Here is a 27,872-nt window from a genome sequence, read left to right on the forward strand (position 1 = left end):
GGGGGGGGGGGGGGGGCAGAAGAAACGTCATAGTTGTCCAAGAAGATTGATCGAAGTGCGCGGCTGGTAAGAAGAAGATCGGAAGACAATTTGCTAAAAGCACCGAAGAAAACTTGCCACTGAGGGTTTTGTCAAAGAGAAGGAAGAAGAAGAAAAAAGGGAGATAATGAAAAACCTCAATACTCGACGGTAATTGTTATACACGATGGTGACGAGAGAGAGAGAGAGAGAGAGAGAGAGAGAGAGGACTCGGACGTAATAAAGGTGTGAATGAGATGGGTGGAAAAATAACGTAAAGATTTCATCAAGGAAAAAGAAAGAAAATGACTGCAGTCTTGTCCACTCGGTGAAAGTTACTCGGAGAGACCGACAAAAAGGGATACGAAAACTTTTTGCGCTTTGACTATATTTTATTTTTAGGTGAAAAGCTACTTCCTTTGGGTTCCATGAAATGGGTGTAACAAACAGTTGAGAGACCATTATAGTAACGGTTGTTAATTAATCTCAATCTGGTACAAAGTTTGGGGTTCATCCGAGTGAAGTTAAGTAACGGTCACCGGGCACTCAAATACTCACAAATAATTCCGTTTGTAAAATTTTAACGTGTTTGTAAAAAAAAAAGAAAAAAAATACGTCCATTTCCTGTGAAACGAAAGATCGACGCTGGGCGTCTCGTAGCGTCGAATTACGTAGTTACGTCACGTGATATCTACGTGGGTTCTGCAAATGTGTACAAGCATAGAGACATATATCTCTTGGATTCGTAAATCTAGTGTCGAATGGGCTAGAATTTTCTGTTTGGCACTTTTCAGTGATTCCTGTGTTCATTGCTGTTAGTGGATGCTGCGGAAATTTCTACTCTTTTATTTTCTTCCGTTTTGTTTTATTCGACAGGGCAAATAAACGTCACTGATTTTTTTTTTTTTGCAAAATGAATTTCGCACAGGCGCCATGCTGATGCTTTTACAGGGGTGAATCTTGGGGATCAAGGAACATGCATTGCAATTGATTTTTTAAGCCGTCGTAAAGGGGGATGATAAGTGATTTAGGCCTACCACCCTCCTTCGATCCTACCCCAGCACTCTTATCAGCCAAAGATATCGCGACACTCATCCCCGCACTCGGTGCTTCTCAAGTAAATAAACAGCCCCTTCTCGTCGGCGGCTAACGGGTAACTTTTCATGTTTTACGTGAAAGCTCCAAAATCGAGGATACTTCAAGGTCACCGGCGGAAAAAATACAAAGTACAATTATCCGCAGGGAAAATACTGCTCATTCAAAAATAGGGGTTCCGATCGAAGTCATGTATAAATATTTAAAAAAAAAAAAAAAAGGAAAAAAATCGAAAATCAATAGGGGTGATTTATATATTTTTCTTATTTTCCCGTGAAACCAGGTATCATGCGTTTTCTATAACCTATGCTTATCAGATTTTACCCTCAAACGAGGGGTGGGTGTGACTTTGGGTACCGAAGGTCACAACAAAAAAAAAAGAAGGTCTGAGGTATCACCCTCTTAACGGTAATCAAGTTTGGATTAGCATAATTCGTTTTGCCGGCTCGTTTGTTTCCACCCTCCACACTGGCGACACTTGCATACCAGGCAGAAAACTTTACGAAAGGGGTGGCAAAGACATTTTTCATTTTTCTTTCGAGAATTAATCGCTCGGAAGATACCGCTAACGCGACGTCTTGAATCTCCTGGTGAAACGCGGATATACGAATAAGAGGGAGTAAGTCGCGATACGATGCTGAGGAAGAGGGAAAAAAAATTTTTTGTTAAATTAACAAGCGACCAAAAAATAATTTCATCTGCCAAAAAGTTTCGCGTAATTTTCAAAATTCGTCTTTCGTGAAAGATATAGGAAAAAAAAAAAAGTTAAAAGGATATTTGAAAAATTCTTCCATGATACAATCGCTTTCGTCACGCTTCATCGACACGTCGAAATACTTACTGAAAGCTCAAGTTCCCCTTCGTGCTTTCGCGCTCGAATGAAAAGTTTCAAATCCCCTTACGACCCACCCGCTAACCAACCCCTCTGTGCTTTTAGCAGATTGTTTCCTCATAAATGGCCGTCGCGCGCAGCGACGCTGACTTACGAAACAGTGAAAGAAAAGAAGAAAAAACTACTCGTTGAATATTTTATCAAAGATTTACCGGAAATCGGTATAGAGTGAACGTAGCAGCTGGAGAAATATTACGCCGTTAGAATTGCGCGACGACTAATACGAAAATGATGAGTTTCAATGAAGCAGGAGAAAACTAATTTTATTAAATAACGCGATTCACTGAATCGAATAAGTACCGTTTACGATATTCCGATAATCCCGCCGGAGATTTTACGTAAATCGAACGAAACGAATCCACGAAATCGGAACTGATTAAAATATTTCGCCGAACAATTTCCAAAGCCTAGGGATATTTTTATGTCAAAAAAAAAAAATTCCTAACTCAAAATCTCCCCACCCCTGGGAGAGTATTTTAATGCAACTTGCATTTGCATATAAAAAATAAAGTCTATACATCCTACATAAGGAAGGTAACCGTATCGCATCAAAAATTCCCAGACAGCCAAGATACCAACGGGAGAAACAACCAATTTCAAGTTTATAGGAACTTTTCTGCATCTTGCACGCATCTGTCTCCCGTGAGAAGATGTATGGAGGAATTCGTGAAAAAGAGATGGCAGGAGGATTGGGGTAAAGAGAGTCAAGATAAAGATATATAAGATACGTCGCGACTAAGAATACAGAACGTCGCGACGCCCAACCAAACATTTCCACTGAGGAACTTTCACGTGTGTTACATAAAACAACAGTGGTTCCTACCAGGGCGGCAGAAGGCTTGCTTATATGCACGTATGGTAGAGCACCAGTTACGTAAGGACTACTTACACAGACCTTCGTTCACTTATGTACATATGTGAATATATATATATATATATATACATATATAGACATATATATATACATATATAGAAATGCCGGTAGTATGCATGGGAATCACGTTGTTGATGTACGAGCAGCACGGCGCCATATACGACATATGCCGCCCAACCTGCCACCCCTTGCTACCAATGCTACCACTTTCCTACCCTTAGCATATCTACTCGCCCATGCCAATGGATGCCTCTCCTTTTCGTATACAGTGAATAGATGTTTTCCTATATAGATAGAAATTCGGGATACAGTATTTTCGTGGGGTTGCGAAATACAAAATTTGAATTTCGAAACTTTTTTCTTCTGTGGTTATACCCTGACGACGATGGATAATTGAAATCGTATTTTTGGGTGATTTGGGAAAAGGGTTGATATTTTTGGGCGATACTTACGAAAAGGGCAGATAATTTGAGAAAACGTTACTTTTTGGTTTTCGATCCTGTTCCTACTGTTTTTGATTTAGCATTTACGGGCTGGTCGAAGTTTAATTAAAATATGGAGATCAGCCTTCTAAAGCTCTCGGGGTATTGTGGCGCAGAATCCTGCTGCAATAATAACAGATAATATATTGCCATAACGAAAGCCCCGTGTAACTGGTCTTACCGAAAACAATGAAATTCAAATCCCATGGGATTTCATTATTGCGCCAGGAAGCCGGTAACGATAACGTATGTAGTTCACAATCGGCTACGGTCAATTCCGAATGGACGACTGTACGTTTTAATCCACCAAATTCCAAAGTATCCTCGACCGTTGTAAGTGCTTAATAAAAAAGATTGCCTCAAACCCACAAAGACGAAAATTAATTCCAAAAAAAAGGCCGTCCTATCTCATATATAAAAATTCAGATTTTATTTTATACCGAAAAATATTTTTTTTATCCTCCACTTAACGCTGCTATTTACGATCGAAACTTCCTTTCTACCTTTTATTTTTCCATTGAAACCCTTCTCGATGACACGTACAGCGCAGCTCATCGGCCGTCGGCCATTGGGCTCATTAGTCTATTCTGACTCGGTCTGGTTAACTGATTGGTTCGCCAATCATTATCTCCATTTCACGGTTCGCAAGCCCTACTGTCTACTGTCTCCCACGTCGAACGTAACAACGTACCGATCGATGCATTCCATGCACGTCTGCGTGCACTTCAGGTGCGACACTGTATAAATGTGCAGCTGCATTCGTAACCCGGTCCCGTTACGCACCTGCAAATCCAACCGTGATATACCAGCGAGAATGGAGTACTATTGTAAAATGGATTTACAAGCGTTCAATGCGAATCCAAAATAATGGATGAGAATTTCGGGAAACGTGTGAATGAAAAAAAAAAAAAAAAAAAAAATTGAAAACATAATATACACGATGCGTTGTGTTAAGAATGATAAAAATTTTGATTTTGCCCATTACCACTTTTTCAAAATATTTTTTAAATATAAAATCAGGTAATTCCCTTTTCTTATTTCTTATCCACGTCTACGCTTACTCAAGAGTAAAAAGAAAATTCTGGAGTAAACATCGCGCTACGTTTTCTACGTCGTACAAGAAACGATTCAGCAGGCGGTAAAACGTGTCGTCGTTAGGGCTCACAGGATTGTTTATTGCTTGGCAAGGAAACAAAGACCAAGAACCTTTCTTGAATTTAACGACTGAGCCTTATCTTCAGGAGGAAGAAACACGTCACTATACTCTCTAGGACATTAAAGCTCTTATTCGTCAGTTAAGAGTGACGTGGACGTTGGATCTCTAAAAACAAGGATAGGCTGTTAGGGGGATGAAAACGAAATCAAACCAAAAATATAGACACAAATTGATGAATTTACAAAAGAAGTAAAGATATTTTTAAAAAAAGCGCGGGTGTGTCGAAGCATTTTTTTCTTTTTCTTTGCTCTCCTGCGTACGCGAAATCCCATGAGAAACTGAGGCTAACTAAAGACGTACGGCTATGGGTACTTTATAGGAAAGCGTAAATTTCTGTTTCCCCATGGGAACGTGAGAGTGCTAAAGGTTTAGCGCTACGCTTTAAAGCATCCTATCTAGATGCCGTTGATGTTTTCAATGCGAAAAAGCCTCGACGAGCTTAAACGATTCAAAGCTTAGAAGCTTGCGATCTGATAACCGGCATCCTGTGCTTAAACAGCCTGGCGAAACCCGCGAGATAAATAAAGAATGGTCCCCTGCCAGATTAGGAATTACGTACGGGGATTCGGTATAAGTAAAACTGAAAGGAGCTTTTTTTTTTCTTTGCGTCAGCTTTCGCTGTGTACTACATATGACCTGTCATCTTGGATATAGGAGTGTAAAGCACGACTGTGCTTAGAGCTTTTCTTGAGCCATTGAAAAAAAAAGAGACAGTAGAGTTTCGAATAGATTATTGGAAAAAAAAAGGAAACGTAATTTTTATTATAATTTTTTTATTGACAGCAAGCGAATGCAAGCTCCGACTGAAATCGCGAGGAAAAAGCACGAAAAGCTTCGTCGTATAATTGAATCGATAATACAATTAAAAATGGCCATTAGCACTCTCGCCGTTTTATTCTTGCTAAAAGCGGATTTTTGTAAAGGACCCTGAAAGGCGAACGCTTTACCGCTAATAGTCTCGACGGGATTACCCGAAAGCCACTATTTTCTTTTATTTCGATTCGAAGAAGAATAATTCGCGGGAAAAGCCGAATACAAGGTCGATGCTGCTTCGAAAGGAATCCCCCAACGGACTTAATACCTTTTTCTTTGGTGAAAAGATAAATGCAAGCCAAAGGGATGCTGGATCCAAAACTTACGTTTGCCCAAGCAAGGTAAACTAGGTACCGTCATTATACATACACCAGCCATTAAAACCATTCGGGGTAAACAATAGGATTGTGCTTTATCAAATGTTTTCGTGAATAAAATCAAGAAAGAAAAAGTCTAAATTCTCAAATATCCCCGCCCCTGAAATTATTGTATATTTGTTATATTACATGAAAAATTAATAAAATATATTTCATTAATGTTTTCCACATTTGTATTTATTAATTATATAATTATTTTTACAGAGGACACCAATCTGCCAAACCAGAACTTTGCGCGTCAAACAAAGCCATTGTTTACCGTATACGCATCCCTTGTACAGAAAAGTGGCCACTTCCGGCTTTAACAAATCCCTCGTTCACTGGTGACTCTCGGGATGGATAAAAAGTTTGCGAAAAATCTTCAAGCAAAACTACCCGCTCTCGTACCGCACATTCTCGGGATGTAGTCTACCGTGTCTATTGTATACTACCCTTCCTACCTGTCAGCCACAATGACTTTCAGCAATGCTCTTAGCAGTATTACATATCGGCTATGCCTTTGTTCGTGTCTCTTGCATTGTTCATTATGGTACTCTGGCATAAACTGACGGCCATTAAGCATAAAGTTCATTCGGTGAATAATACATACAGATACAGATCGCTGGTAAAAGAAACATTGAAATAAAATAAAAATTTTTACCCTTTTACCTTCGTCTGTTTTCATCGTCAAGGATTCATAAGACGTAATTTAACTAGGCGTTTTAAGGCATTTAGGGTAAATTTGTGGTATCGAGGGAAAGGCGCGAGTATTTATTTGCTTTTGGGAGAAAAAATATTCTCATTCCCTATTCCCTCTGTCTTGGCAGATATTTCTTTCATTCGAAACTCAGTGACGCCAACGTCCTGTTTTCCCTTCGGTCTCCGTCCGAGTTAACTGAATTAAAGCGGATATAAATCAATCTGCTCCAATGCCAGAGATTTTTGGGTTTTCGACATTGATCCTCGTACTTTTTCATTGTACGCATTGTTATCTATTGGGTTTTGTATGGGACACCATGTTTTTTTCAACCTTATTTACATTACAAATAAACGAAAGGAATGAAAAAAAAAAAATTTGAAAAACAAAATTTCGTACGCCATCTTTTTTTCTTCTACACTGACAGAATACAAAAATTTTTGTAAACAAGTGATAAGATATTTTTTTTCGAACATTTTTTTTTTAATAATCCAACACGGATTCATCAAATATTTCAATGATGAAGCTCGAGCGCCAAGTTAAAGTTGCATCCGAAATGCCTAATCCTCCTGCCTAATCGGCCTAATTATTCGAAAAGGCATAAAGTGCCCAAGATGAAAATCCAACTGTACACGAAAGAACGGGGCAGGAATGAAGATGAGGAGAATCAAGAGGAAGACGTGGATACGCAGAGTGTCTACACTGACAGTAATAATTAGTGAATTTCGTTGATGAATACGAACGAAATTAGGGCTAATCCCTCGCGATCAGCCTAATCTCCGTTTACAGGGCAAAGCCAAGAAAGCATTCCACGTGGCTCTTGGGTAATCGTGTCTAAGTAATCTTTCATTTAATTCGTCGGAATGATCTTTAATGTCTTATTTAAATTAATGCTCTGATCCTACATATAATACTCCTATATATATCTTATATAATATATATATCTAGGTAAAACTAAAAGCAAAGGCAAAATACTGCTCCCCGTGCGACATAATTCCATGTAATATCTTGATATTAGGACCTTCAAGATATTCCCGAAAATTTCCAAAAAGTATCATTAACTTTAACGAAGCTCTATGAAATTCTCAAATTAATACAGCTTATATTCGAGTGACATAAATTTAAGCGATTACCATCACTTAATCGGATCACCTTCAGGAACATTGAATAAAATGTCGCAATTAGTCATTTTCGCTAAATGTATAAAGAAGAGTTAGGCTTTTTTTTTATTAAAACGATGGAACGTGGCAAAATTACTTATCGATCAATTAAGAACGTCTGAGATGTTCGAAGGGAGAAAATAAAAAAATTCCGTTATAAAAAAGTCATAAGGGTAATTGGATATACATTTTTTGCCGCGTTACGTATATCCCGTATAGATGCAAAATATATTTTATGTATATCAAAAAAAAAATATATGCCATACGGGATACGTAAAAAGTACATACAAGATATATATAACGTATATAAATTTTTACACGTAAATCGAAAGAGCATACAAGACAAAAAGCCATCACGGTTAGCAAAACCAACGAATTTGAATCATTTCGCGCGAAATACGAATTGCTCCAGATGGGCTTAAAAAAGAATTTCGCAATTCAGACAATGATAACGCTAAAACTCATCTCAAGTTTTTCCCGTAAAAAAAAAAAATAAAAAAAAATTGTCTCCCGGTACTGACCTAGTTCATTGTAACGCGAAGTAATATTTCTTCATGTAACGCTCGTAAATTTCGCAAGAATACTTGCTGCCGGTGGTTAGACCAGAGTGCATTAGATGGCGATTCTGAACCGAGAAAAACATTTTTTTTTTTTCCTAAAACCGCGTAAATTCTGAACGAACGAAACGAGAAGGTGTCACAGATAAGGATGGTCCACGGTATATACCCACGTAGTACCTATTATTATTTCTTGTTCAAATTGGATATCCTACAATTTTCACTATAAGAACAACTTCCGGTTCCAAGGCTGAGACCGTAACGTATTTTACCTCACAGTGTAAATTTTAAATTATCTTAGTAATGCACAGTTTCTCCTCTGTGTATAAACATAGGGGTTATAGTGTTGGACGAAGACGGCGGGGATGGTCGGGAAGCGAGGGGACGATAATGGACTTCTAGTGATAAAATAGCTCTATACAAGCAACGCCTTATGGCGCCTTCTCGCGTAAGGAAGCTATTAGAGATGGCTGACAATGAATAATTTTCGCGACGAAAATGCGACGTGCATGAAAATTTGATAATTAGAGAAAACCGTAAGAAAAATGAAAACGTGATTTCGAGAGAAAAAAAAATTTTTTGATTAAAAAAATAATCCAAAAAGTTCAATACCGAGGGACAGGGTATAATTGCGTTTGAGGGTTGCCATTTCTAATAAGAGATCAGAGTGCAAATTGTTGTTGTAGACGAACGCTTAGTATGCGGACGAGAACATTTCGCATATGAGTCTCCAGGGATAAATGATGAGAGAAAACTGCAAATGTACGTCGTGATCCGTCTTAGTAACGTGGCACACGTGTCCTGCAGTGCGGTGTAAGGGTGGTAATATATATATACATATCGGAGAAGCGGGTGCTACAGAGAAAATAGGTGTTCGCGTTGCGCACACGGAATAGCAAGGTAAGAGAAACACTTATAAATACTGGAAAATAAATAAGGGCGTTGAGAAGAAGCCCAAAGTATTTTTTACTCAGTCTGAAAATAGCGTAAGAAGAACTTGTGTGACGTGGCAGTGTAATTCTTTATATACATTGTTTATCTTTATCCTCGACCGCCATCTTAGCTCCATCCTATCTCGTCCTAGACTGTTTTCCTCTTTACGAGAGGAGAGACTGTCGGGGTTTTCAAAATGGAAAAACACAATATATCAAATTCGTCCAAAAATCTTCGAGATTATTTCTGCCACGCGAAAGACGGATCTGGTTCGTTCGTACAAATTTTGTTCGTGAAACCGAAAACTGCGGAGCTTTTCGAATTTACGTCAAACGGAGAATTTGGTGGGGATGGAAATTTTTGAATTTCAGATATATACGTGAAAAGTATATATGATTGGATTGGTTTTCTTTTTTTTTTCGAGCTACTGATCTTTGAGGACTATTGCTTTTGGAATACTGATAAGAGGATCATGGACCGTGGGACCCGTATCCAAGATTTTATTACTGAATCAATACTGATAACAGATTTTTGGGATTTATACTGAGACTACTTATTTATATGGGAATAACTGGTTGTTCGAGGGACGTGAACTCTGCTAGATTTAATTCTGGTCCATTCATCATTTGAATCGCAAATTGGAGCAACACTTGGCTCGAGTTGGCAATCTTTAAGAGGACACGATAAGAAGACGGAATATAGCGCAGCTGTTGAGATGCAGTAAAATCTTGGTCGTAAAACTTTAGTCGAATTTTACGTACTTAGCGAATCGACGAGAGAATTTTATAGGTAGACTTGTAATACAACCGAAAGCTCAAAGCAACCATTTCCTCAATACCACCTTTGGATCCGCTTCTTTCAAGCTTCTTGTAATTCAGGATTTTCAGGAGTTATTTCAAAAAGAAATTCTCAAACACCGACACGCGCGCAAGTAAGCACAGCAAGAATATCCTGAAAGCACCAGATTTTAACGTACAAAGAAAAACTTCCAAGTTCGAGCGCGAACGTAAAGTTACGTCATCGCGTAAAAGCTCGTATCGCATCGAGAGCCTTTGAATTTTTCAAAAATCAAAGTTCCCAGCAATTTTGACAGATTTCCAAAAAAAAAAAAAAAAAAATGTACCGAATAATTTAAAAAAATATGTTAACAGCTCAAAAAAAAATTCCTCAAAAAAGACCAACCATTCGTAAATTCAAAAAGGAAGGCTCGTTTTCAATTTAGAAAAAACGATCCAATGTACACAATAGTTTAAAAACAAAAATTTTTCATGCAAATACAGTTCATACCCAATGGTAACACCCTCCAGCCACCCCCACATAACAGAGGATCCGATGCACGTAGCATATGAGGTTTTCGAGTTCTCGTGATCAGCCATTTTATCCACGACTCGACTTTCATTTTTCTTCAGTCCAGCGTGAAACTACCCCATAATAGAAAATAGAATGCACCCTCTACCCCTGGTGGCTGTCGATATGAGAGCCTGCGGAATTGTAAATGAATGCAGCGTCCCCTTATGTATTTCATTTCTGCAGTCTCACCCCATGCATGCAGCAGATCCACGAGTATTCACATATAGTATATATATATATATATATATTCCCTATATATTCCCTATACGAGTGTTAACCACCCACCCACTCCCCAAAACTACCAACGAGCAGCTGCACCCTGCGTTTATTGGCACTGGCGAACACACTGGTAACACGTAAAAATTTGGAATTTCTGCTGGCGCGGTTGCCTTGCGTTTTATGGTTACGATATTTCTGCCGCTAACTCGCAGGAACGTTGCTCTTTCGGAATAGAAAAGATGCTTTTTACGAATTCCACGCCGCCCCCGACCCTTATCGAGAGCTAGACATGCCGGTTACGTTCCCTGATAGCAGCCAAAAATGAAGGGTAGAAAAAGGGTCAACCCTCAAAGTGAGTTCAAGTGGAACGGATAAGTTTGATTTTAAGTATCCATGTGGTTGACCGAAAGCACTCGTGTATGTGGGTGTAAATATTTTTGGGCACAGTGGAAAATGTATTTCGTGTGACGTAAAATTTTTCGATTCGTGATTAAATTCAAGGATTGTTTTTCTGTCAAAATTGTATCGTCTTTTCTCAATTTTCAAAAAAAAAATCGTTGGTATGCATATTTAGGAATTTTTTCGAAATATCACGAGTCCATGGACTGCCCTGAGATAACAGGAGTAACCATTCGATATGCGACTTGGCGATACTGATAGCAGTGACGACGTACTGAATAAAAGTCAGTATCTCAGGAATCGCTCGACCTACTTTCCACGTGCGCGATCGACGCGAAATAATGACGAAAAATAACAACAGGAACCACGCTTGATCCCTACGTGATCTGCTTGTAAAATCGACAAACGGAGCGCATATATAAATTGATATACATATCCCAAAGAAATATGAAGGTGAAACGTGGGAGTAACGAAATATCAGTAGATAAGAGAACAAGACGGCAACTTGTAAGAGATTAGAAACTCCAAGTGGATACTTCAGAGAAGTGATTAGATATTCGGTCAGCTTCCGGCTGTTTTCATTTCGACTCACTGAGATGGAATGGCAAACGGAAGTGACTGGAGCCTCGGCAGATCCACTCGTCCTGGATCTCCGCCTCTTGAACCACGTAACATCCCCATCGCATTTAATGCCTCAGCAGTTCAGAATTATTCGATCAATTTCGTTAGTGACTGTGCATAGTAATTCGAAAAATTCCTACAGTACGTTTGGCAGTGGTTGAAAAATGATTTGAAAAAATTTTCTATTAAAAAAATTATTTCTAAAATCATATACTTCTTTTTTATACGTGTAATAGTTTATTTAGGTATTATTAATATATTTATTGAAAACTCATTGAATTTCGGTCCACTACTACAGATTCATCTCGTATCCGTCTGTTACGTTCGATTTTGAAATGACGTAAATTTTTATCTCAAAATTTTATTCCAGCCTCCACGACGGTATTGGGACACGTAATTTGCACTCTGGTATAAGACACCCCCATTTATGGTACAAATGAAAACTGATTATCGTTCACGAGTCTCGCAGGATTTCACGCGGAAGCGATTACCTAGTCGCTCTTAGCACGCAGCATCCAAGGGTAGCTGCTATCTCGCCATATCGTTCGCCCGCCACCCCCGAGCATAATAGGACGACAGATTGAAGCTATTTACCATTATTTATCTGCGGAAGAGAAAGAAAGTGCCAGGAGAAGAAGAGAAAGTAAAAGAATCCCTTCGAGTAGAATACCCTATGTTACCACCCTCTGTTCCTTCTTCTTTTCACCCCCTGAAACCCTAATCCCGTTTTCGCGTCAGCTGCTTACCACGGGGTAGAAAAGAGAATGGCGGTTGATGATCGTTTCTCAAAGAAGCAAATCCCTATGGGAGGGTCTCGGTTCAAGCTCAACCGAGAGTCCCCGCTAACGAGAATTTTATTGTAAAAGTTTATCGGAGTTTCAAAAATTATTTTTCGCTTAGCACCACCTAGTTTTCGCGCAACTAATATATTCCGGTGTCCATAAGTATTTCTGGTGTTTGGTAAAAAAAGTACTAAAAAAAAAAAAATACGAAAATATATCTATGGACCAGTCGTGGATTAATGTGCTGGATATTTGAGAGAAAATAAATGCTAAAAATTTTGTCATATATACGGCTATATATGCTATATGAAAATCAAAAATAATTTTACCCGATAAAAAGTGGTTCAAAACTCCAACACGGAGGATTCAATAATTTTTCGATGGCCGAGGGTTGGGGGAGACGGGCAATTTCGCGATAAACAAGAATGATAATAAATCACAATGATAATAAGTCTTCTTCCTCGAGTTATCATCGCTTTCTCTCCCTTCCCTGTCTACGTATATCCGTGACGCGAAAACGTGTCTAGGAACATGCGTGTCTCCGTCCACAAAATATAACGCCAGCCATATACCTGCAAAATGGTTAAGAAAAAGCTACGAGGGTCAGTAAATGAAGACTTAGACGATACGAAACAGAGATGAGGGACCAAAGTAAAAAAAAGGTGGAAAAGCTTCAAAAATTTTGTTACACTTTTAATCCATCGAAAATAATTAATACAAAAATTTATTACCAAACTCCAGCGCGCGAAAACGTTCATCTTTTTGGAAAGATAAATATATATCCACAACCTATGTATAAATTATATAAGACACATGCATATACAAAGATATACCAAAATTATAGTGAGAAATTTCTTTGAAAAATTGATTTATTAAAAATTTCCCCAAAAAGACCTCAGTAGAAATTCAGTTAAGCAACTTTTCATATCATCCAAAGCATTTCAGCCGTTATTAACGTAAATTTTAAAAAAAGAAAAGTTTTCGAAAAGAAACCCTTTCCCAATATTATTTTACATAGACTCAAATTATACCCATGTTTTCCATAGTAAATGACGTTAAAACGGATCAGTCCCATTTTAAGGCCCCGTCCATTGGCGCTCGGCATAAATTTACGAGCTAATGACGTCACGAGTCAATAATTTCAGAATGGTCATTTGAAATCAATTAATAAAAATCAAGGGGGGACAGGGGAAGGAGTTAGTAACGGGGGCCCTGGATTTCAAGCGTTACGCCCCTGGCACGAAATATTCAAACGTTAAAAAACCTACGGAACGAGCCGTCCCGGCAAACAGCAGCTACGAATTTTCGTTAAGTCTCGTCAAATTGCCCGTCGGCTAAATTGAGCGATGAAAATGCGATACAATGCCGAGCTGCGTTATACAAAGAACTTGGATAGATATAAAAAGACGATATACGCACAGGACGTTACGAGGGAAACCTCTACCGGCCCTTTAGTTTGTATTACGTACTGCGTGACATCATATATGCAGAACGAACGTAAGGTAGTTGCTGGGTAAATTGTGAAAGGGTCCTGAGACAACTTCTAGTCAGGATATATAGGAATACAAGTAAAATAAGAGGGAGCCATAAAGGACTTACAACTTATAATAATAATAATTTATCGCGTTCAGTAATATATACGTATTTATGTATATACAGCGACAATACGTACATAGAAAAGTTAAGTGTTTGTTTATGACGTCGTTGACGTGATTTTACATAGGGGTTGTTTCGAGGGTTGAGATTTTGAGCTTTAAGTTTTCGACGATGTTCTTGGTAAATTGTTGAGGGGCGGGAACTATGGTAAGAGTGGTGGAACAAAATTGATAGGAGTAGATGGTACTGTACGGATATATATACCGAGGGTGAAAATTATTAACCTTTGGAAAAAATGAATCCACGAGCCGCGTTACGCGTGTTGATGATTTCTCTCACGATTTCGAATTTTCAATATTATATATTGGCTACCCTGCGAAGGGTTTCGTACGTTTTAGGGAAAGAATGTTTCGCGGATGGAGTGAGGAAACCCTTCACCCTTCGACAGACAGAAACGATTTCTCATTCCGAAAAAAAAAACCCGTTGTGGAAACATCTTTTCCGAGGATATGAAAAATACTTGGGGGGGGGGTGAACCGGAATATTTGACAGAGGTCTTTTTTACCGTGCTTCGGGGCGTTAGCCCAATTTAAGGGAATAAAAGGAAAATGAAAATCTACCGCGAGAGAAGGAAGACGGTGTTCGGTGTCTGGTGAAAAATTTGACAAGGAACGACAATTTTCGAGGGTCCTTCAAAAATCCTTCCACGAGCTATGTGGGACGTTCGTTCCTTACTTTCATAGTTCAAAAATCAACGAATCGCTCTTTCGTTACGCTCACTCAGTGTTGCCGCAAAAGAGATTTTGTGGTGATAAATTTCATACTGAACGTCAACCCTCTGGTACTCATGAGGTAACCTCTTCAACCCGTCGTTTTGTGGATATAGAAATAAACTAGAAAGCTCACCGAGCTTATCAATTTCCATTCGAATAGCATTTTCGGCAATAAACGCACAGGGGATGGAAGCGTTCTGAAATCGCGGGAAATAAAGCAAAATACCTATATAGGGTGGACGATATGGCAAAGGCGATTGAAAGATTCGGCCATAACCAAAAAGCACGTTACAAATGCCATTATCAACTGCTGAAGCGATTTGGTTTTACGGTTACTGTGTTACTCGTTCTAGTCAGATAGAAGCTGCGCGACATCAGGTCCAGTAATGTGAAAAATGAAAAAAAAAAATTCAGTCGGTAACAAAAGATTTGTCGGAAGTTTTTCGAAAAAACTTTTTTTGGTTTTTGGTTTTGGTTTTACGGTTACTGTGTTACTCGTTCTAGCCAGATAGAAACTGCGCGACATCAGGTCCAGTAATGTGAAAAATCAAAAAAAAGAATTAAGTCGGTAACAAAGGATTTCTCGGAAGTTTTTCGAAAAAACTTTTTTTGGTTTTACGGTTACTGTGTTACTCGTTCTAGCCAGATAGAAGCTGCGCGACATCAGGTCCAGTAATGTGAAAAATCCAAAAAAAAAATTCAGTCGGTAACAAAGGATTTCTCGAAAGTTTTTCGAAAAAACTTTTTTTGGTTTTTGGATTTGGTTTTACGGTTACTGTGTTACTCGTTCTAGCCAGATAGAAACTGCGCGACATCAGGTCCACTAATGTGAAAAATAAAAAAAAAAATTCAGTCGGTAACAAAGGATTTCTCGGAAATTTTTCGAAATCACTTGTAAAAGGGTTGTATCTCTTCTTTGTCAAGTAACAAACCCCTATACGTGTCAATGTACGAAAATAAAGTGACGGCCCGGCGAGTTCACATGACATAAGTATGCAAATGGTCGTTCAACAAGCTGCATTGATAAATGGACGCTTTTTTTTTCACGGTTCCATCCATATATCGAAAGACGACTCAATAGACAAGAACCGAGAGAGTCTAAGGAATCTCTAAAGAGGTTTGGACTGCGTCCCAGGAGTGTTCAGCTATGGCGGCTGTATAACTCAGTGTCACCCAGTAGGTTTAAGAGGAAAGAGAATTCCTTGGAGAAGCAGAAATTCACGTAGGAAATTGGTACTCGGTTATAAAGAAATCTTTGAAAATAACCCAATCGAAGTCGATCGAGCCAGGAAAGCTAAAATTTATATTTAAAAAATTCAAATTCCACCGTACACATAAAAAAAAAACACAAACGCCGTAAAGAGTGACAAAGAAATCCCCAAGAAAATTAGTATAAGAAATCGATGGATTTCCAAAATAATTTAAACGTAAAATCTCCAAAAAAATTTTTTTACCCAAAAACGCAACTCAGCGTCGCAGTGACAAAACATGGAGATATGTTGAGGAGGGTGATAAATCTGAAAGGTCAATGACCTGTGAAATTTTTCAAAAAATTTGCATACGATCTTAACTCAAAAAGCGCATCCTACGGGTTATAGTTACTAGATAATGCATGAAGGTACAGCCTAGATGAAAGTACTGAAGATGATACGAAAGTGAAAGGTATGAAACCCAAAATAAAAAAGGGAAAAGGACCGTGGGGAGGATATTTGGTTCAAAGGAAACACTCAGGCGATACTGGCTACGACCCAATCTTAGATGGATCAAAGGACGTCGAAGCGAATTCAAAAAATTGCATAAAATTCTTATAAGACACTATCATCTCGCAACCGTATCACTAAAGAGACCATCGATCAATCAATCAGGACGTTTAATCGTCGATTACTGATCATTCATTTTCTTTTTTTTTTTATTCGCAAACGAAGGGGGACTTCAGTTGCTTTAGCATAATTCCAATTTTCTCCGTGAACGAGCAGCGTTAAACGTTTCCGTCATATTCCGCATTCCGTCATATATAAGAGTATAAGAGTAAAGGAGAGGAGAAATAAAGTTGATAGATCGTACGAAAGAAAAACAAAAAGTGCAGAAAAAGAAGAGGCAAGTGAGTGACGTTTAAAAAAAAAATATTAATATCTGCAGTCAACTGATAATTCGGTCCAGTCGGATTAAAATGCAGACTCCTTCGTCCGGTCCATTTACGGACGTCGGAAATTTGAATGTCTAACTGAATTAAGAGAGAGTGCGACTTACGAGCCATTAAATCAGAGCAGGCGAAAAACTTTTTTCTGCTTTTACTCGAATTCGAGATCTTAACGGATGGGGCAAAATTCGTGAGACAGTTTAAACTTGGATTATGCATTTGGGAGGGATTGGCTAGTAAGAGATGAAAAGTGGGACAGAATAAAATAAGGGTAGGTATGGTAAGTATAAGATGTAAAACCATATCAAACCCAAGTGGTAGGGAACCCTCGAGTTAACGTGGTGAATTTGGAATGGATGAAGATGCATATACAGGGTGAAGCATTTAAATCGAGACTGTCAAATAACTTAAGAACAAAGTCTTATATGAAAATATGTTTGAGACCAAAGTTTTTGTGGGTTTAAGGGGACAGTAGACAATAGTACAACAAGTAAGGCAATGGAATGGACTACTTTAATTAAAACCCTCCGTTAATAAAATTTAACTAGGTCATTCTATTGCCCCCTTAAACCCATACAAATTTTTTCCAAAACACATTTTCATATAAATCCTTGTTCCTTAAGTTATTTGAGAGTTTCGATTTAAATGCTTCACCCTGTAGAAATGAAATGAATGTCTCTCATTGATCTTACGAAATTTTTTTTGCACAAGATATACGCAGGATCCGGATGTTAAAAATGGAAAGAAAAGAGAAGCGGTAGAAGAAAGAGGAAAAGAAAAACAAGAGGAAGTAAGCCGAACAAAAAAATCTTTTTAATATCTCAAGCCCGACGAAATAAAAGTCAGACGAACGGAGGGATGGAAAATACGACGAATTGGCTATCGCAAAATTTTCTTTTATTGCATTACACGCGATTTTCGGAATTAATGAGAAAAAGGGAGGAAAAAGTTGGGGCGAGCAAAATGTCGTTCGGTGCGAAAAATTTTGTATCTCTTGATTTTCATTCGGCAAGTGCCGACTGTGTTGATACAGCAGTGGACGGTTTTATAAATTTAATTTTTAATCAAGTAAAATCAAATCGATGCGATCGACTTCCGGTTTTGGATTAAAATTGCTCGACGCTCAACGTCGATGAGGACGCGCTAATAAGCGGGAGAGCTTACGACGCAACTACGTGATCCACAATTGTACTTGACTGCCGTGTAATTAACACAGCTGCATTCGTGAAGGGATGAAAACGATAAAAGAAAAAAAAAATTCAATTCCGTGAAAAAGAAAATTACGATAAAAGTTCGATCAGTATAAAATTATTAAATAGCGCAATTCACGTAGATAACTGAAAAAGCTGCGTTTCGTACGAGCCACCGTTTTCCCTTTGAGAATTTTCGAGAGCCATCCGGAGCAAAACGTTATTCAAAACGGAATAACCACTGCGAATGAATATTTCGCTGAGAGCAAGTGCGAGCGATTCGAGAAAAACAATTCGACCAGAAGTAAACAGTCTGTCCGGTCCATCCATCCAGACTTTATTACAGCGGAGTCTGCGCCTCTCCGTATCTACACCCATGTAAATTGAAGTGTGTCAGAATCCCGTGAGAAATAGAAAAATAAGAAGGCTGAAGCAAATAAACGATTTTCAGAAAAGTTCCCGGAAGACGATAGAAAGAATATCAAAATTTTTACCAGAAAAAGTCTCAGCGTGCGATTCCCAATAATTAAAGCTCGATAACGCCCATGATAATTCACAAGTCAAAATAAAATTCACAATATCCATAATTCAAAAAAAAATTTAAAAAAAACCTACCCCATGGACGTTTCCAAAGTTTAGAAAGAAAATTTTTATTTTTGAAAGGGGAAAAAGAGGGAACCTGCAGTTTTCACATAAAATCCAAAATACCCTCCTTTTTTTCACAACTGATTTCATACTTCGAGCAATTACTCATATTATACTTCCGTCCCACGAGAAATGCGCGAGGCTTGACCCACCCGAAGGAAACTGTTAATTTATATGCTCATGCATTTATTTATGGGGGATTCCGAGAGTCAGCAAGCCGCAGCTGCAACCACCGGGCGAGCCAGTCAACATGGCTACTGGGCGACATGGCTGATTTACATTTGTAACTTTTGCGGTTTAACGGCAGAAACGATTGTAGACAGAAACTATCTCAGCAACGAACTCCCATCAGTGTACTGAACCAGCACCCACCCCCATCAGTCATATTCCTTTTTTTTACAACCCCTATATCTCCCCCCGCTCCCGACAGCACCCTTAAGCAACCCCGAATGAAATTCCACCCCCCTCGCAAACAATTCCTCCCAACTAGCGAAGAACGCAGCGATGCCCTTTGACATCGATTTAGAAAGGCGAAGGGTGGCAGAGGGTGGGAATGAAGGATAAACGTTGGGAATAAGGTTACTACCCCAAAGCACCGCAACTACGTGTAATCCAGATGATAACAGATTAAATTTACCGGCAAGATACAGAAACATAATCTGCTCTAGAATTTACCTGTTAAAATAATACGGAATCGCACCCTTACAATTATTTATGAAATTTTCATGATTTTATGAAAAAAAAAATTTTAATCGGACAGTTGAATCGATTTCAAGGATTACTCGTGTCAGTATTCTATAGTGGTTATGCAATAATGAGCATTTGTCCTATCGAAGGCAGGGACCGGTCAGATACATCGATAACAGGGTAACAAAGCTCTCGCTATTACCGACCCTTGGTCTGGGCTCAATCTCATTAAAGTCGACTGCGTCATGTCCGAGACACTTAACGTCAATGCAGCAACGTTAACAGCAACAATCCATTAGTGCAATGGCGATTATGACACTTGAACGCTCTAAAGCTACGTGCCAGCCTGGAGAGGTTCGGTTTAGAAGGGACTGATTCGAGGGAAACGTCGAGCAGTTGAAGAAATTATTCCCACCCGATATAAGGGTTGGGAATAATATACGCTCTCTGACGGGAATACAGAAGAGATATGAAAAAGAAAATTTAAAAATTCATTTATCAACGAAGGCCAATTACTGATAAGGATGATTGGTCTAGCAAATTGTTGTAAATACGAGAGGTCAGAGGTTACTAGTCAAACGAGAAATTAAGGGGTAATCAAAAGAAAAAAAATTTCACAAAAATTTCTAAAGTCTTCTTCAATCGTTTATTATTGGCCTGCAGAATGAGAAATTAGGTGAGAAAAAATTTCGTCTGTCAAAGTATATAAAAAAAATGATTAATTTAAAAAAAAAATAGCTGTGTATACTCGATGAGATTATACGATTCCCTAATTCCAGTACCGTCCACCCAACGATTACTCAGCTAACCTAGTAATTGGAAACACGGAATTTTCCGGGGAATGAATTTCGAACCCTTCATTTACCGCGATTCGCCACCCTTCAAATTCTCAGCAATTCGTCTGCTTGACCGTAACAATATAAGCTTAACATTCCGTAGAAACACAAGGAATTCAACACACCTCCCGACCTCCTCCATCCACAAACTGAATATATTCTCTTATCGGTCCAATCAAAATTTTTCATAAATATCCAGAAACGATGCAATTTTAAAAAATTCTAAAACGAACCCTATATACACGAAATTCACGAATGGCACGTGAATTATCATAAAGTCGAACGTAAAACGTTCAACTGTTGCCAAAGCTAATAATAACGTAATAATAACCCTATAATTAGAATTACAATAGTACGAGCACAAGTAGTATTTACGATCCACGGTAAGAGCATTGATAATGATAACAATGATAAGTATAACAATAATAATCATAATAACGATAATGGTAACAGTTTCCTTACATTCCCCCTCACCACCCACTCCCTCCAGAGAAATCTTATTATCTCATCAGGATAATGCTGCTCTCGGGTTTAGAAGGGATATCAAGACGAGTGAAGGGATGGTAAAGGTGAGGAGGGGGTGGTAGAATTAGATGACGTAATTCCGTATCAACTTAACAGCAAAAAAATTGCGTTCAAACTTTCCGTCATCCCTCGTCGCATTTGCCTGACAAGAAAGACATTAACCGGTAACTCGCAGTGATAAGAATGACCGATATTCGATTTAAAAAAAACTATACAAATTTCATTCGGCGTCGCGACGCCAAAAGCGTCAAGTATTCATGGAGAGGAACCGATAGCTCATTTACATTGCGTCTAATCCGGCTCGGGCGAGATCACACTTTAATCAATATTTAAATCCCGTTGACAAATCCTCTTTCCCTCTCAATCCCCCATAACCCTTCGACCTAGTACTTCCCTTGGGCAAAGAAATTTCAGTGCTGCCAACTATGGCGACTAGGACAAATCCTATTAGAAAACTATTTCGCCCCCGTTCAATCAAAGGTTCTGTTAAGTTTAAACGGAAGTCCTGGCAGGGGCTACAGTCGGTGGGAAAAGAGGTGGGATAACAGGACAGTAAAAGAGGATGAAGGGAATGACCAATTTGTTAGCAGGCTAACGAGAATGTATTCGTACAGTTTCGAGATAACAGAGCGACCGAAAGATACGTTATATGGTATATGGCTGTGCATCTCCTTTGTAAATAAGCACGACGGCAAACAAGCGAACCGGTAGCAACTGTGTAATAAAAGCTCGTAACGCCCGGTATTGGCAAGGCTTGATTTATTCTTGCCAACTGCACCCGAAGCTTTCCGAGCCTCGAAAGCTCTGGACGAGAACCGCCCAGTTCGTGCCAGCCACTTTTTCCCGTCCCTCTTACCACCACAACGCTAACCCCTTCCGCCCCCCCTCCAACCAATTTATACCTCTCTTTTCTTCCTTCGCACTGCCGATAGTCTGTCCTCTCTTTTGACTTTACTACCAGCTTTTCTCTCTCTCTCTGAAATTCTTAACGTCGTACAGGGATTTATTAGTTTTTACCAAAAGCTTCCTAGTCGTACGGAGCTTACGGCGCGTACGGACAAAAGGAAATTTTTGACAGTTGATCAGTCCAGGACATTGCTAACTGTATGGACGATCTTTGTATAGGGTTATTCGTGCTTGAATGAAAAATTGTGTTTTGTGGTGATGAATTTTGAGTTTGCTTTTTGGATCGGGTGAAAATTTTGGATTTTTTTTTTGGGGAATTATGTAGATCGAGGTAATAGGGTGTTAAATAATGGAATAACTATTGCCAAATGGATTCTTATCGAATTTTCGATTTTGTAATATTTTTAAATGACCGAGAGAGCTTTCGAGCCGAGCCAAAAGAATGTTACCGAAGCTTCGAAAAAGGCTAACACTGGCTGGAATATAAGTTAGAAACTATTTGAACGGTTGCCAGCAATAAAGCTTTCGAGCCCCAAGAGACTCATTTTCGCGAAGAAATTATTTTCTAAGTTTCAAATCTTCGGTGCATCCGAGTTGGAGTGAAAAAAAAAACGGCAAGATAAAAAAATGTTCGAAAATAGTATACCCTTGTAAAAAAAACATTTTGCGCGAGTACTACGAACACAGAATTGATAATCTTTTTACAGTTATTATCGCCATTGATCGAACCGTATATGAAAAATTAAAAATTATGAAAATTTTCTTTAAAAATATAGATAACTAAAAAACCAACTAGTGTTGCTCTCCAGTTCTCGTTGGGTAACTCTCTACATATATGGTATGGGATAAATAATAGAAAACAAAAATTATTCAACATTGATCCATTGTCGTTACCCTCCTGTCATATAGTCGATGCACTGAATTATGGATCTTATGATAAAAATACCGAGAGGTGTTAACGTGGGATCTACTTGATCGCACTCGAACCGATATCATGGCAGATCATCAAAACCATTAATCCCAGGAAGAAAAGGGTGCTCCCAGTTTTCGCAAAAGAATGAGGAAAGAAAAATGTGAGAGGCAGAGGAGATTCGGATAAAAAAAGAAGGAAAAGAGAAAAGAAAGAAAAAGCCACAAGCAGCTTAGAGAAGCTTACGTACTTCGAGGGGGGAAAAATAACGTCCAAAGCTCACGCGTCTTGGTAGGGGCGGTAGAGGCGGATTCCGCCAAACAAAAAAAAAATAGGAAAAAAAAATGCTGGCAAAAGCTACAAGCGTTCCAGGTGAAAACTGAACGTTAAACGTAAAAGCTGAAGTGTAGCAACAACCAAAGTTTTCCAATTTATTATGAATTCCATTCGACAGTCAAAACTCATTTCCCGAAAAGCAAAAATCTTCCGTCATCTTTCTAACGCGCACGGAAACTCCATTTCCGTGCTCAACGCTTTTCCTGGTAACAAGACGACAGAACTAGGTCTGAATTTGAAAATCACTTGAAAAAGCGCATCAAAGTAATATCAGGGTAGTTTTTGAAATTAAATTTTGAGAATTTTTTTTTTTCTTTTTTTTCTTCATTTTCATCATGGCAAATTATATGGCTCTTGGAAGTGAGTTACCATATAAATTTTTAAGAGGATTATATTGTCTCTCAGGGTCAAAGGTCATGGCGAACAAATTTCTGGTACGGTACACACACGCGCACGCACGCACGCACGAATTATTAGTTATTACGGGTCAATGCGAAACGCACGCCGCCATTATGTACACGTGTACACAAGATCTGTTTGATCTACGCAATATAGTGGCTGTGGGACTGAACTGAAATTGTGATCCGTTTCTGATGTTTGCGAAAGGACCTAGATTGGTATTGAACGAATGGTATTTCCGGAACCTTGAACGGAGTGTGAGAAAAATTGGGAAAAAACATTTGGAGTCAGATTAAAAAAAAAAGTATCGATCGGTAACTTAAATCTTGTACAGTAAATATTCGTTACACAGGGTATATAAATTGCGTGTAAAAAAATTATGTAGGTGTAACATTATTGCAGACACGGTGATGAAATTTATCTCCCTCGTATCTCGCACAGTTCGCGCAAATATTTTAGAAAAATAAACACGGCGATTTCGATGCGAGCGACTTGAAAAATATCTCAATCTCTCGGAGCTTATTAGCTTTTACCAATATGGCAGCCATTCTCTCTTTCTAACAATTGTGCGCCGTAAAATGGTACTCGTATTTTTGTGTTTGGCGATATCAAGGGGAAAAAAAATTTTTGTGTTTTGTTCTTTGGACGTCGATAAAAAAAAAAGAATTCTGTCCGTAAAAACTTTCCACGTCCGAATCCAACCGAGCGATCTCGTCATTTTTTTAACGAATTAGCGTCCGACCGTGCGTCGATAAATGGCAAGTCCGGAATAACTTTTAGTACGGCGCGACTTTGTCGCTACCGATGAAAAACAGCCTGCGCGTTATGGAACCCCTATATTTTATATGGTCAGGGAGTTACGCAGTGTCGACTCTTTACCCCTGCCTGAATTCCGCTATGACGTTAAATGACGATAATGTATTACGGACACACGGTATATGACGTGAGCTTGAAATATTTGGATAAATATATAAACATAAGAGCGATGACAATGGTGAACATTAATGAAATAATTAATACAATTAATAACTCGTTGAAAACGAGGACTGGAATTTCTTTCAGGCATTCCAGTATTAATGAATAAATAAAATTTTTTAAAAAATCAAAATTTACAATGCATGAAATAGTAATATTAAGTGACAGAATTATTTCTGTTAAGAAGATACCCTTAAACGAACTCCCTTGAAAAAGGTTAAAAATTTGTAAAAAAACTCAAAATTTCAATTTTTTGGAAAATCAATGAAAAAAAAAATTTTTTTTAAATCAGTGCACTATTCATTTATTGTGTCGTTGCTGTGTTCACTTACCGGATACGGATAGGTAGACCGTCCGGATGAATGGTGGATGAGCACTGACTTGACACTCGTAAACACCAGCATCACGTTCTGTTGCCGAACGGAGCAATAATCTCCAATCATTAGGTTTCTCATAGTTGAGTGAGAATCGTGAATCGCTGGAATAGGTATTTATCCCGAACGTGAGTAAAAGTAGTTCGTCACCCCGCCTACGGACCCAAGATACCTGAAACAAAGAAAAAGAAAATTTATATTTCCAATCATCCATTTCAAAATGAAAGGAATCCAAAAAAAATCTATTCCGGGTAGCATAGTTAAGTCGCAAGCGTTACGCAAACACGAGTCGTCGATTGAACTCAGCGGGTGACTACGTCGATACGGTAGCCATGGGAAAATGGGAAGATTGGCTTTGAAACAAAAGTTGCCGTTCAAACGAAGGGGGATTAAAAATCTCTGGCTGTGCTATTTTCCCAGCTGGAAAGAAGCTTCGACAATTTATTTCCTTCTCGTTGGTCGCTCAGTCGCAAAAATAAATTTTCCAATTTCCCAGCCACACCGCTGAGAGCCAAACGACACCCAGTGCCGTCCGTTGGTAAAGCCGTGAAATTTACAGGAGAACCATGAAAAATCGATGATCGGACAGCCTAAAAATATGTACAATTTTACAAAAAATATTCACCCCTAGACCTTTTTACTCAATTACTCACTCTCTTTGGCTTCTACGACAATTTCATCGGTATCGATTTACTATTCACTTTTTTCTACGACATAGTAATTGTATCATTAATAATTTACCTAGAAGTTTCGTCTCCTCTGACTTTATTATGGAAAAGCAGCTACCTCGACTACGTATATTAAGTACGAGTGTGTACGTTGGATAGGAGTAGTCATTTGTCACTATTATAAAGGACTCAGGGGTGAATAATTACCATCTTAGGAAGTTCCGACCGCAGCCTAATGCTAAAGCATTCACCAGAGGTGGGACAGTCTCTTAAAAGCCGAGGTACATTTAATACGTGTCGATCCCTGCGAGTCCTTAATTACCATTCGAATCAGTAATCGAGCAGTTCTTCGTAATTCCGCCATTTGAGAAATTTATCGACCCTATGCATTTTCACAAAAAAAAAAAAATTTTCATACTTAAGGACAATTCTCTAATAAATATAAAAATTATTATCACTCATAAAATGAACTAATAAATTTTTCTGCACCGTTGCAACTCCTTTACTCCGTTTACTACGTCGACGAAAAATTCATATAGATGGAATATACAATAGTACAAAATATTTTTCATTATATACTATACTGTTAGGTTAATCCAATTTATTGATAAAGGATATCTTGGTTTTATTAATTTCTCTACGACTTATTATACACTTCGATATTTAACCCAAAAATTGAAAACCCGTCTGTTCGTCTCGGCATACCAAGAGTGACTACCGTTTCTGTTGATAGTTTTTTTCTTCAATGACGATTCATCTGTTTGCTAACGATATATATCTTCAATACAGAATTTTTTGCCACACTGTATACATTCCATGTATATAAAGAGTATATTTAACGTCGATCGAAAATATACCTGTAAAATACATTCCACGTACATACGTAACTTATACAATTGCAAAAGTTGTATAATCAAGATATACGTAATGTATAATAAAAAATATATTTTTTACTATATTTCCCGTACATGACTCTTTCGTTAATTGCACGAAATTCAATAACAGTTTTATCCAGAATTCTGAATGTTCTACAAAATTTATCGTGAGCCTGAGGGGTGTCGAGAAGAAACCAAAAATAACCACAGAGCATGTGCGATATAAATTAATTGGCAAACTTTCATGATGAATCAGACCCACGAGAGTTGCGAAACTGGGCATCGTGATAAAAATCCAAAAACACATACAGAAGGCAAAAAAATCCTAAAAAACGAATAAAAACACCGTAAAACCTTAAGAATCTCAAATAGATATCGAAGCGGCAAAGAATGAAGAAAAAAAATAGCAATTACCTAATAATCAAAAGAAACAAGAAGAAAATTATATGACCGTTAAATAGCCGATGCAGAAGCCAATCAGGCGTGACCACTTATGCGCGACCGAATGATTCCAGGCAAAATCACATGGAGCAGTAAGCATCCAATGAAAGGGAATAAAGGCAATAAAAAAAAAAAGATAAAGAAAACAAGACCGTAAGCGACCTACCACTCCTCTGTCCTTCCATCCTCCGAAGAATAATAGTTCGCCCCTGCAAGGTGTTGCCGATCGTTTTCTAGATGGCGACGACTGTTCTAGCTGCTTGTCAACCCTTGCAGGAGGCACTTGGACGATGAGCGTAAATGTACGAGTCCTAAAGCCACCCCATAAGAAAGATACGGAGGGATGAAGAGGGGCTGGAGGGGTGGGAGAGGAGAAGAGGGGAGAAAAGGGTGAGCAACATAAAAATATTAATAAACGTCAGAAATGTGAATGGCTGGGTTGAACCGCGCTTTGACGTTATATACACAGTTATACTTAAGCACAAAGGTTACGACTCGGTTCGACTTCACTTAGGAGCGACGCGTACGCGAGGAGCAGAAAGAAAATAAGGAAAATAAGAGAAAAGAGAGAGAGAGAGAGAGAGAAAGAGAGAACGGAGAGCAGGGAGGTATAAACGAAACAATGAAAAGAAAGGTCTGGGAACATATAGGGTAACCCAAGTTAAAAGAAGGCCGTTGGAGAGGAAACTGTTTCTTGCAATAACAAAGCCGACCAAAGCGACAAAATAAAAGGAAAAAACAAAAAAAGCAGCTCAGAAAAATGATTAAACCGTAAAGTTCAGAGAAAATGAAGCCGAGCGAGATGCAATTATACGAGGATGCTTAATTAAAAAAAAAATAATCTTCCTGCTAAGATTCCAATTTTACCGGCAGAGGTATCTTAAGACGAATATCAAAAAAAAACATAACGTTTGTAAAATAATACGGATTACCTGACTTACATAAGATAGTCTCTCCTAACCTGACTTTTGATGCTGTTGCAAACGAAATGATTAATTCGCGACTTGTAATAATTACTAAGGCGTAATCGCGTAGCGAGAGTCGCGAGGAGTCGCGAATGTTAAAGAGAATGCTAGATAACGAGAGAAAGTGGAAGAGAAAGAGAGAGGGGGGGGGGGGGGAAAGGGGGGGG

General features: G+C 38.5%; 1 protein-coding gene across 3 annotated transcripts in view; it reads right to left on the bottom strand.

Annotated features, from left to right (window-relative positions):
* The window catches only part of LOC107273916 (peroxidasin), a 129,841-nt gene that overhangs the window by 40,172 nt on the left and 61,797 nt on the right, over nucleotides 1-27,872 (bottom strand). For all 3 annotated transcript variants that reach the window (XM_025091201.1, XM_015752550.2, XM_025091202.1), the window contains one exon: nucleotides 24,715-24,928. In XM_025091201.1, the coding sequence (XP_024946969.1) occupies nucleotides 24,715-24,928 (214 nt within the window). The remainder of the gene's footprint in view (nucleotides 1-24,714; nucleotides 24,929-27,872) is intronic.

Source organism: Cephus cinctus, unplaced genomic scaffold, assembly GCF_000341935.2.
Source record: "Cephus cinctus unplaced genomic scaffold, Ccin1 Ccin1_scaffold1878, whole genome shotgun sequence".
NCBI classification, from domain to species: Eukaryota; Metazoa; Arthropoda; class Insecta; order Hymenoptera; family Cephidae; genus Cephus; species Cephus cinctus.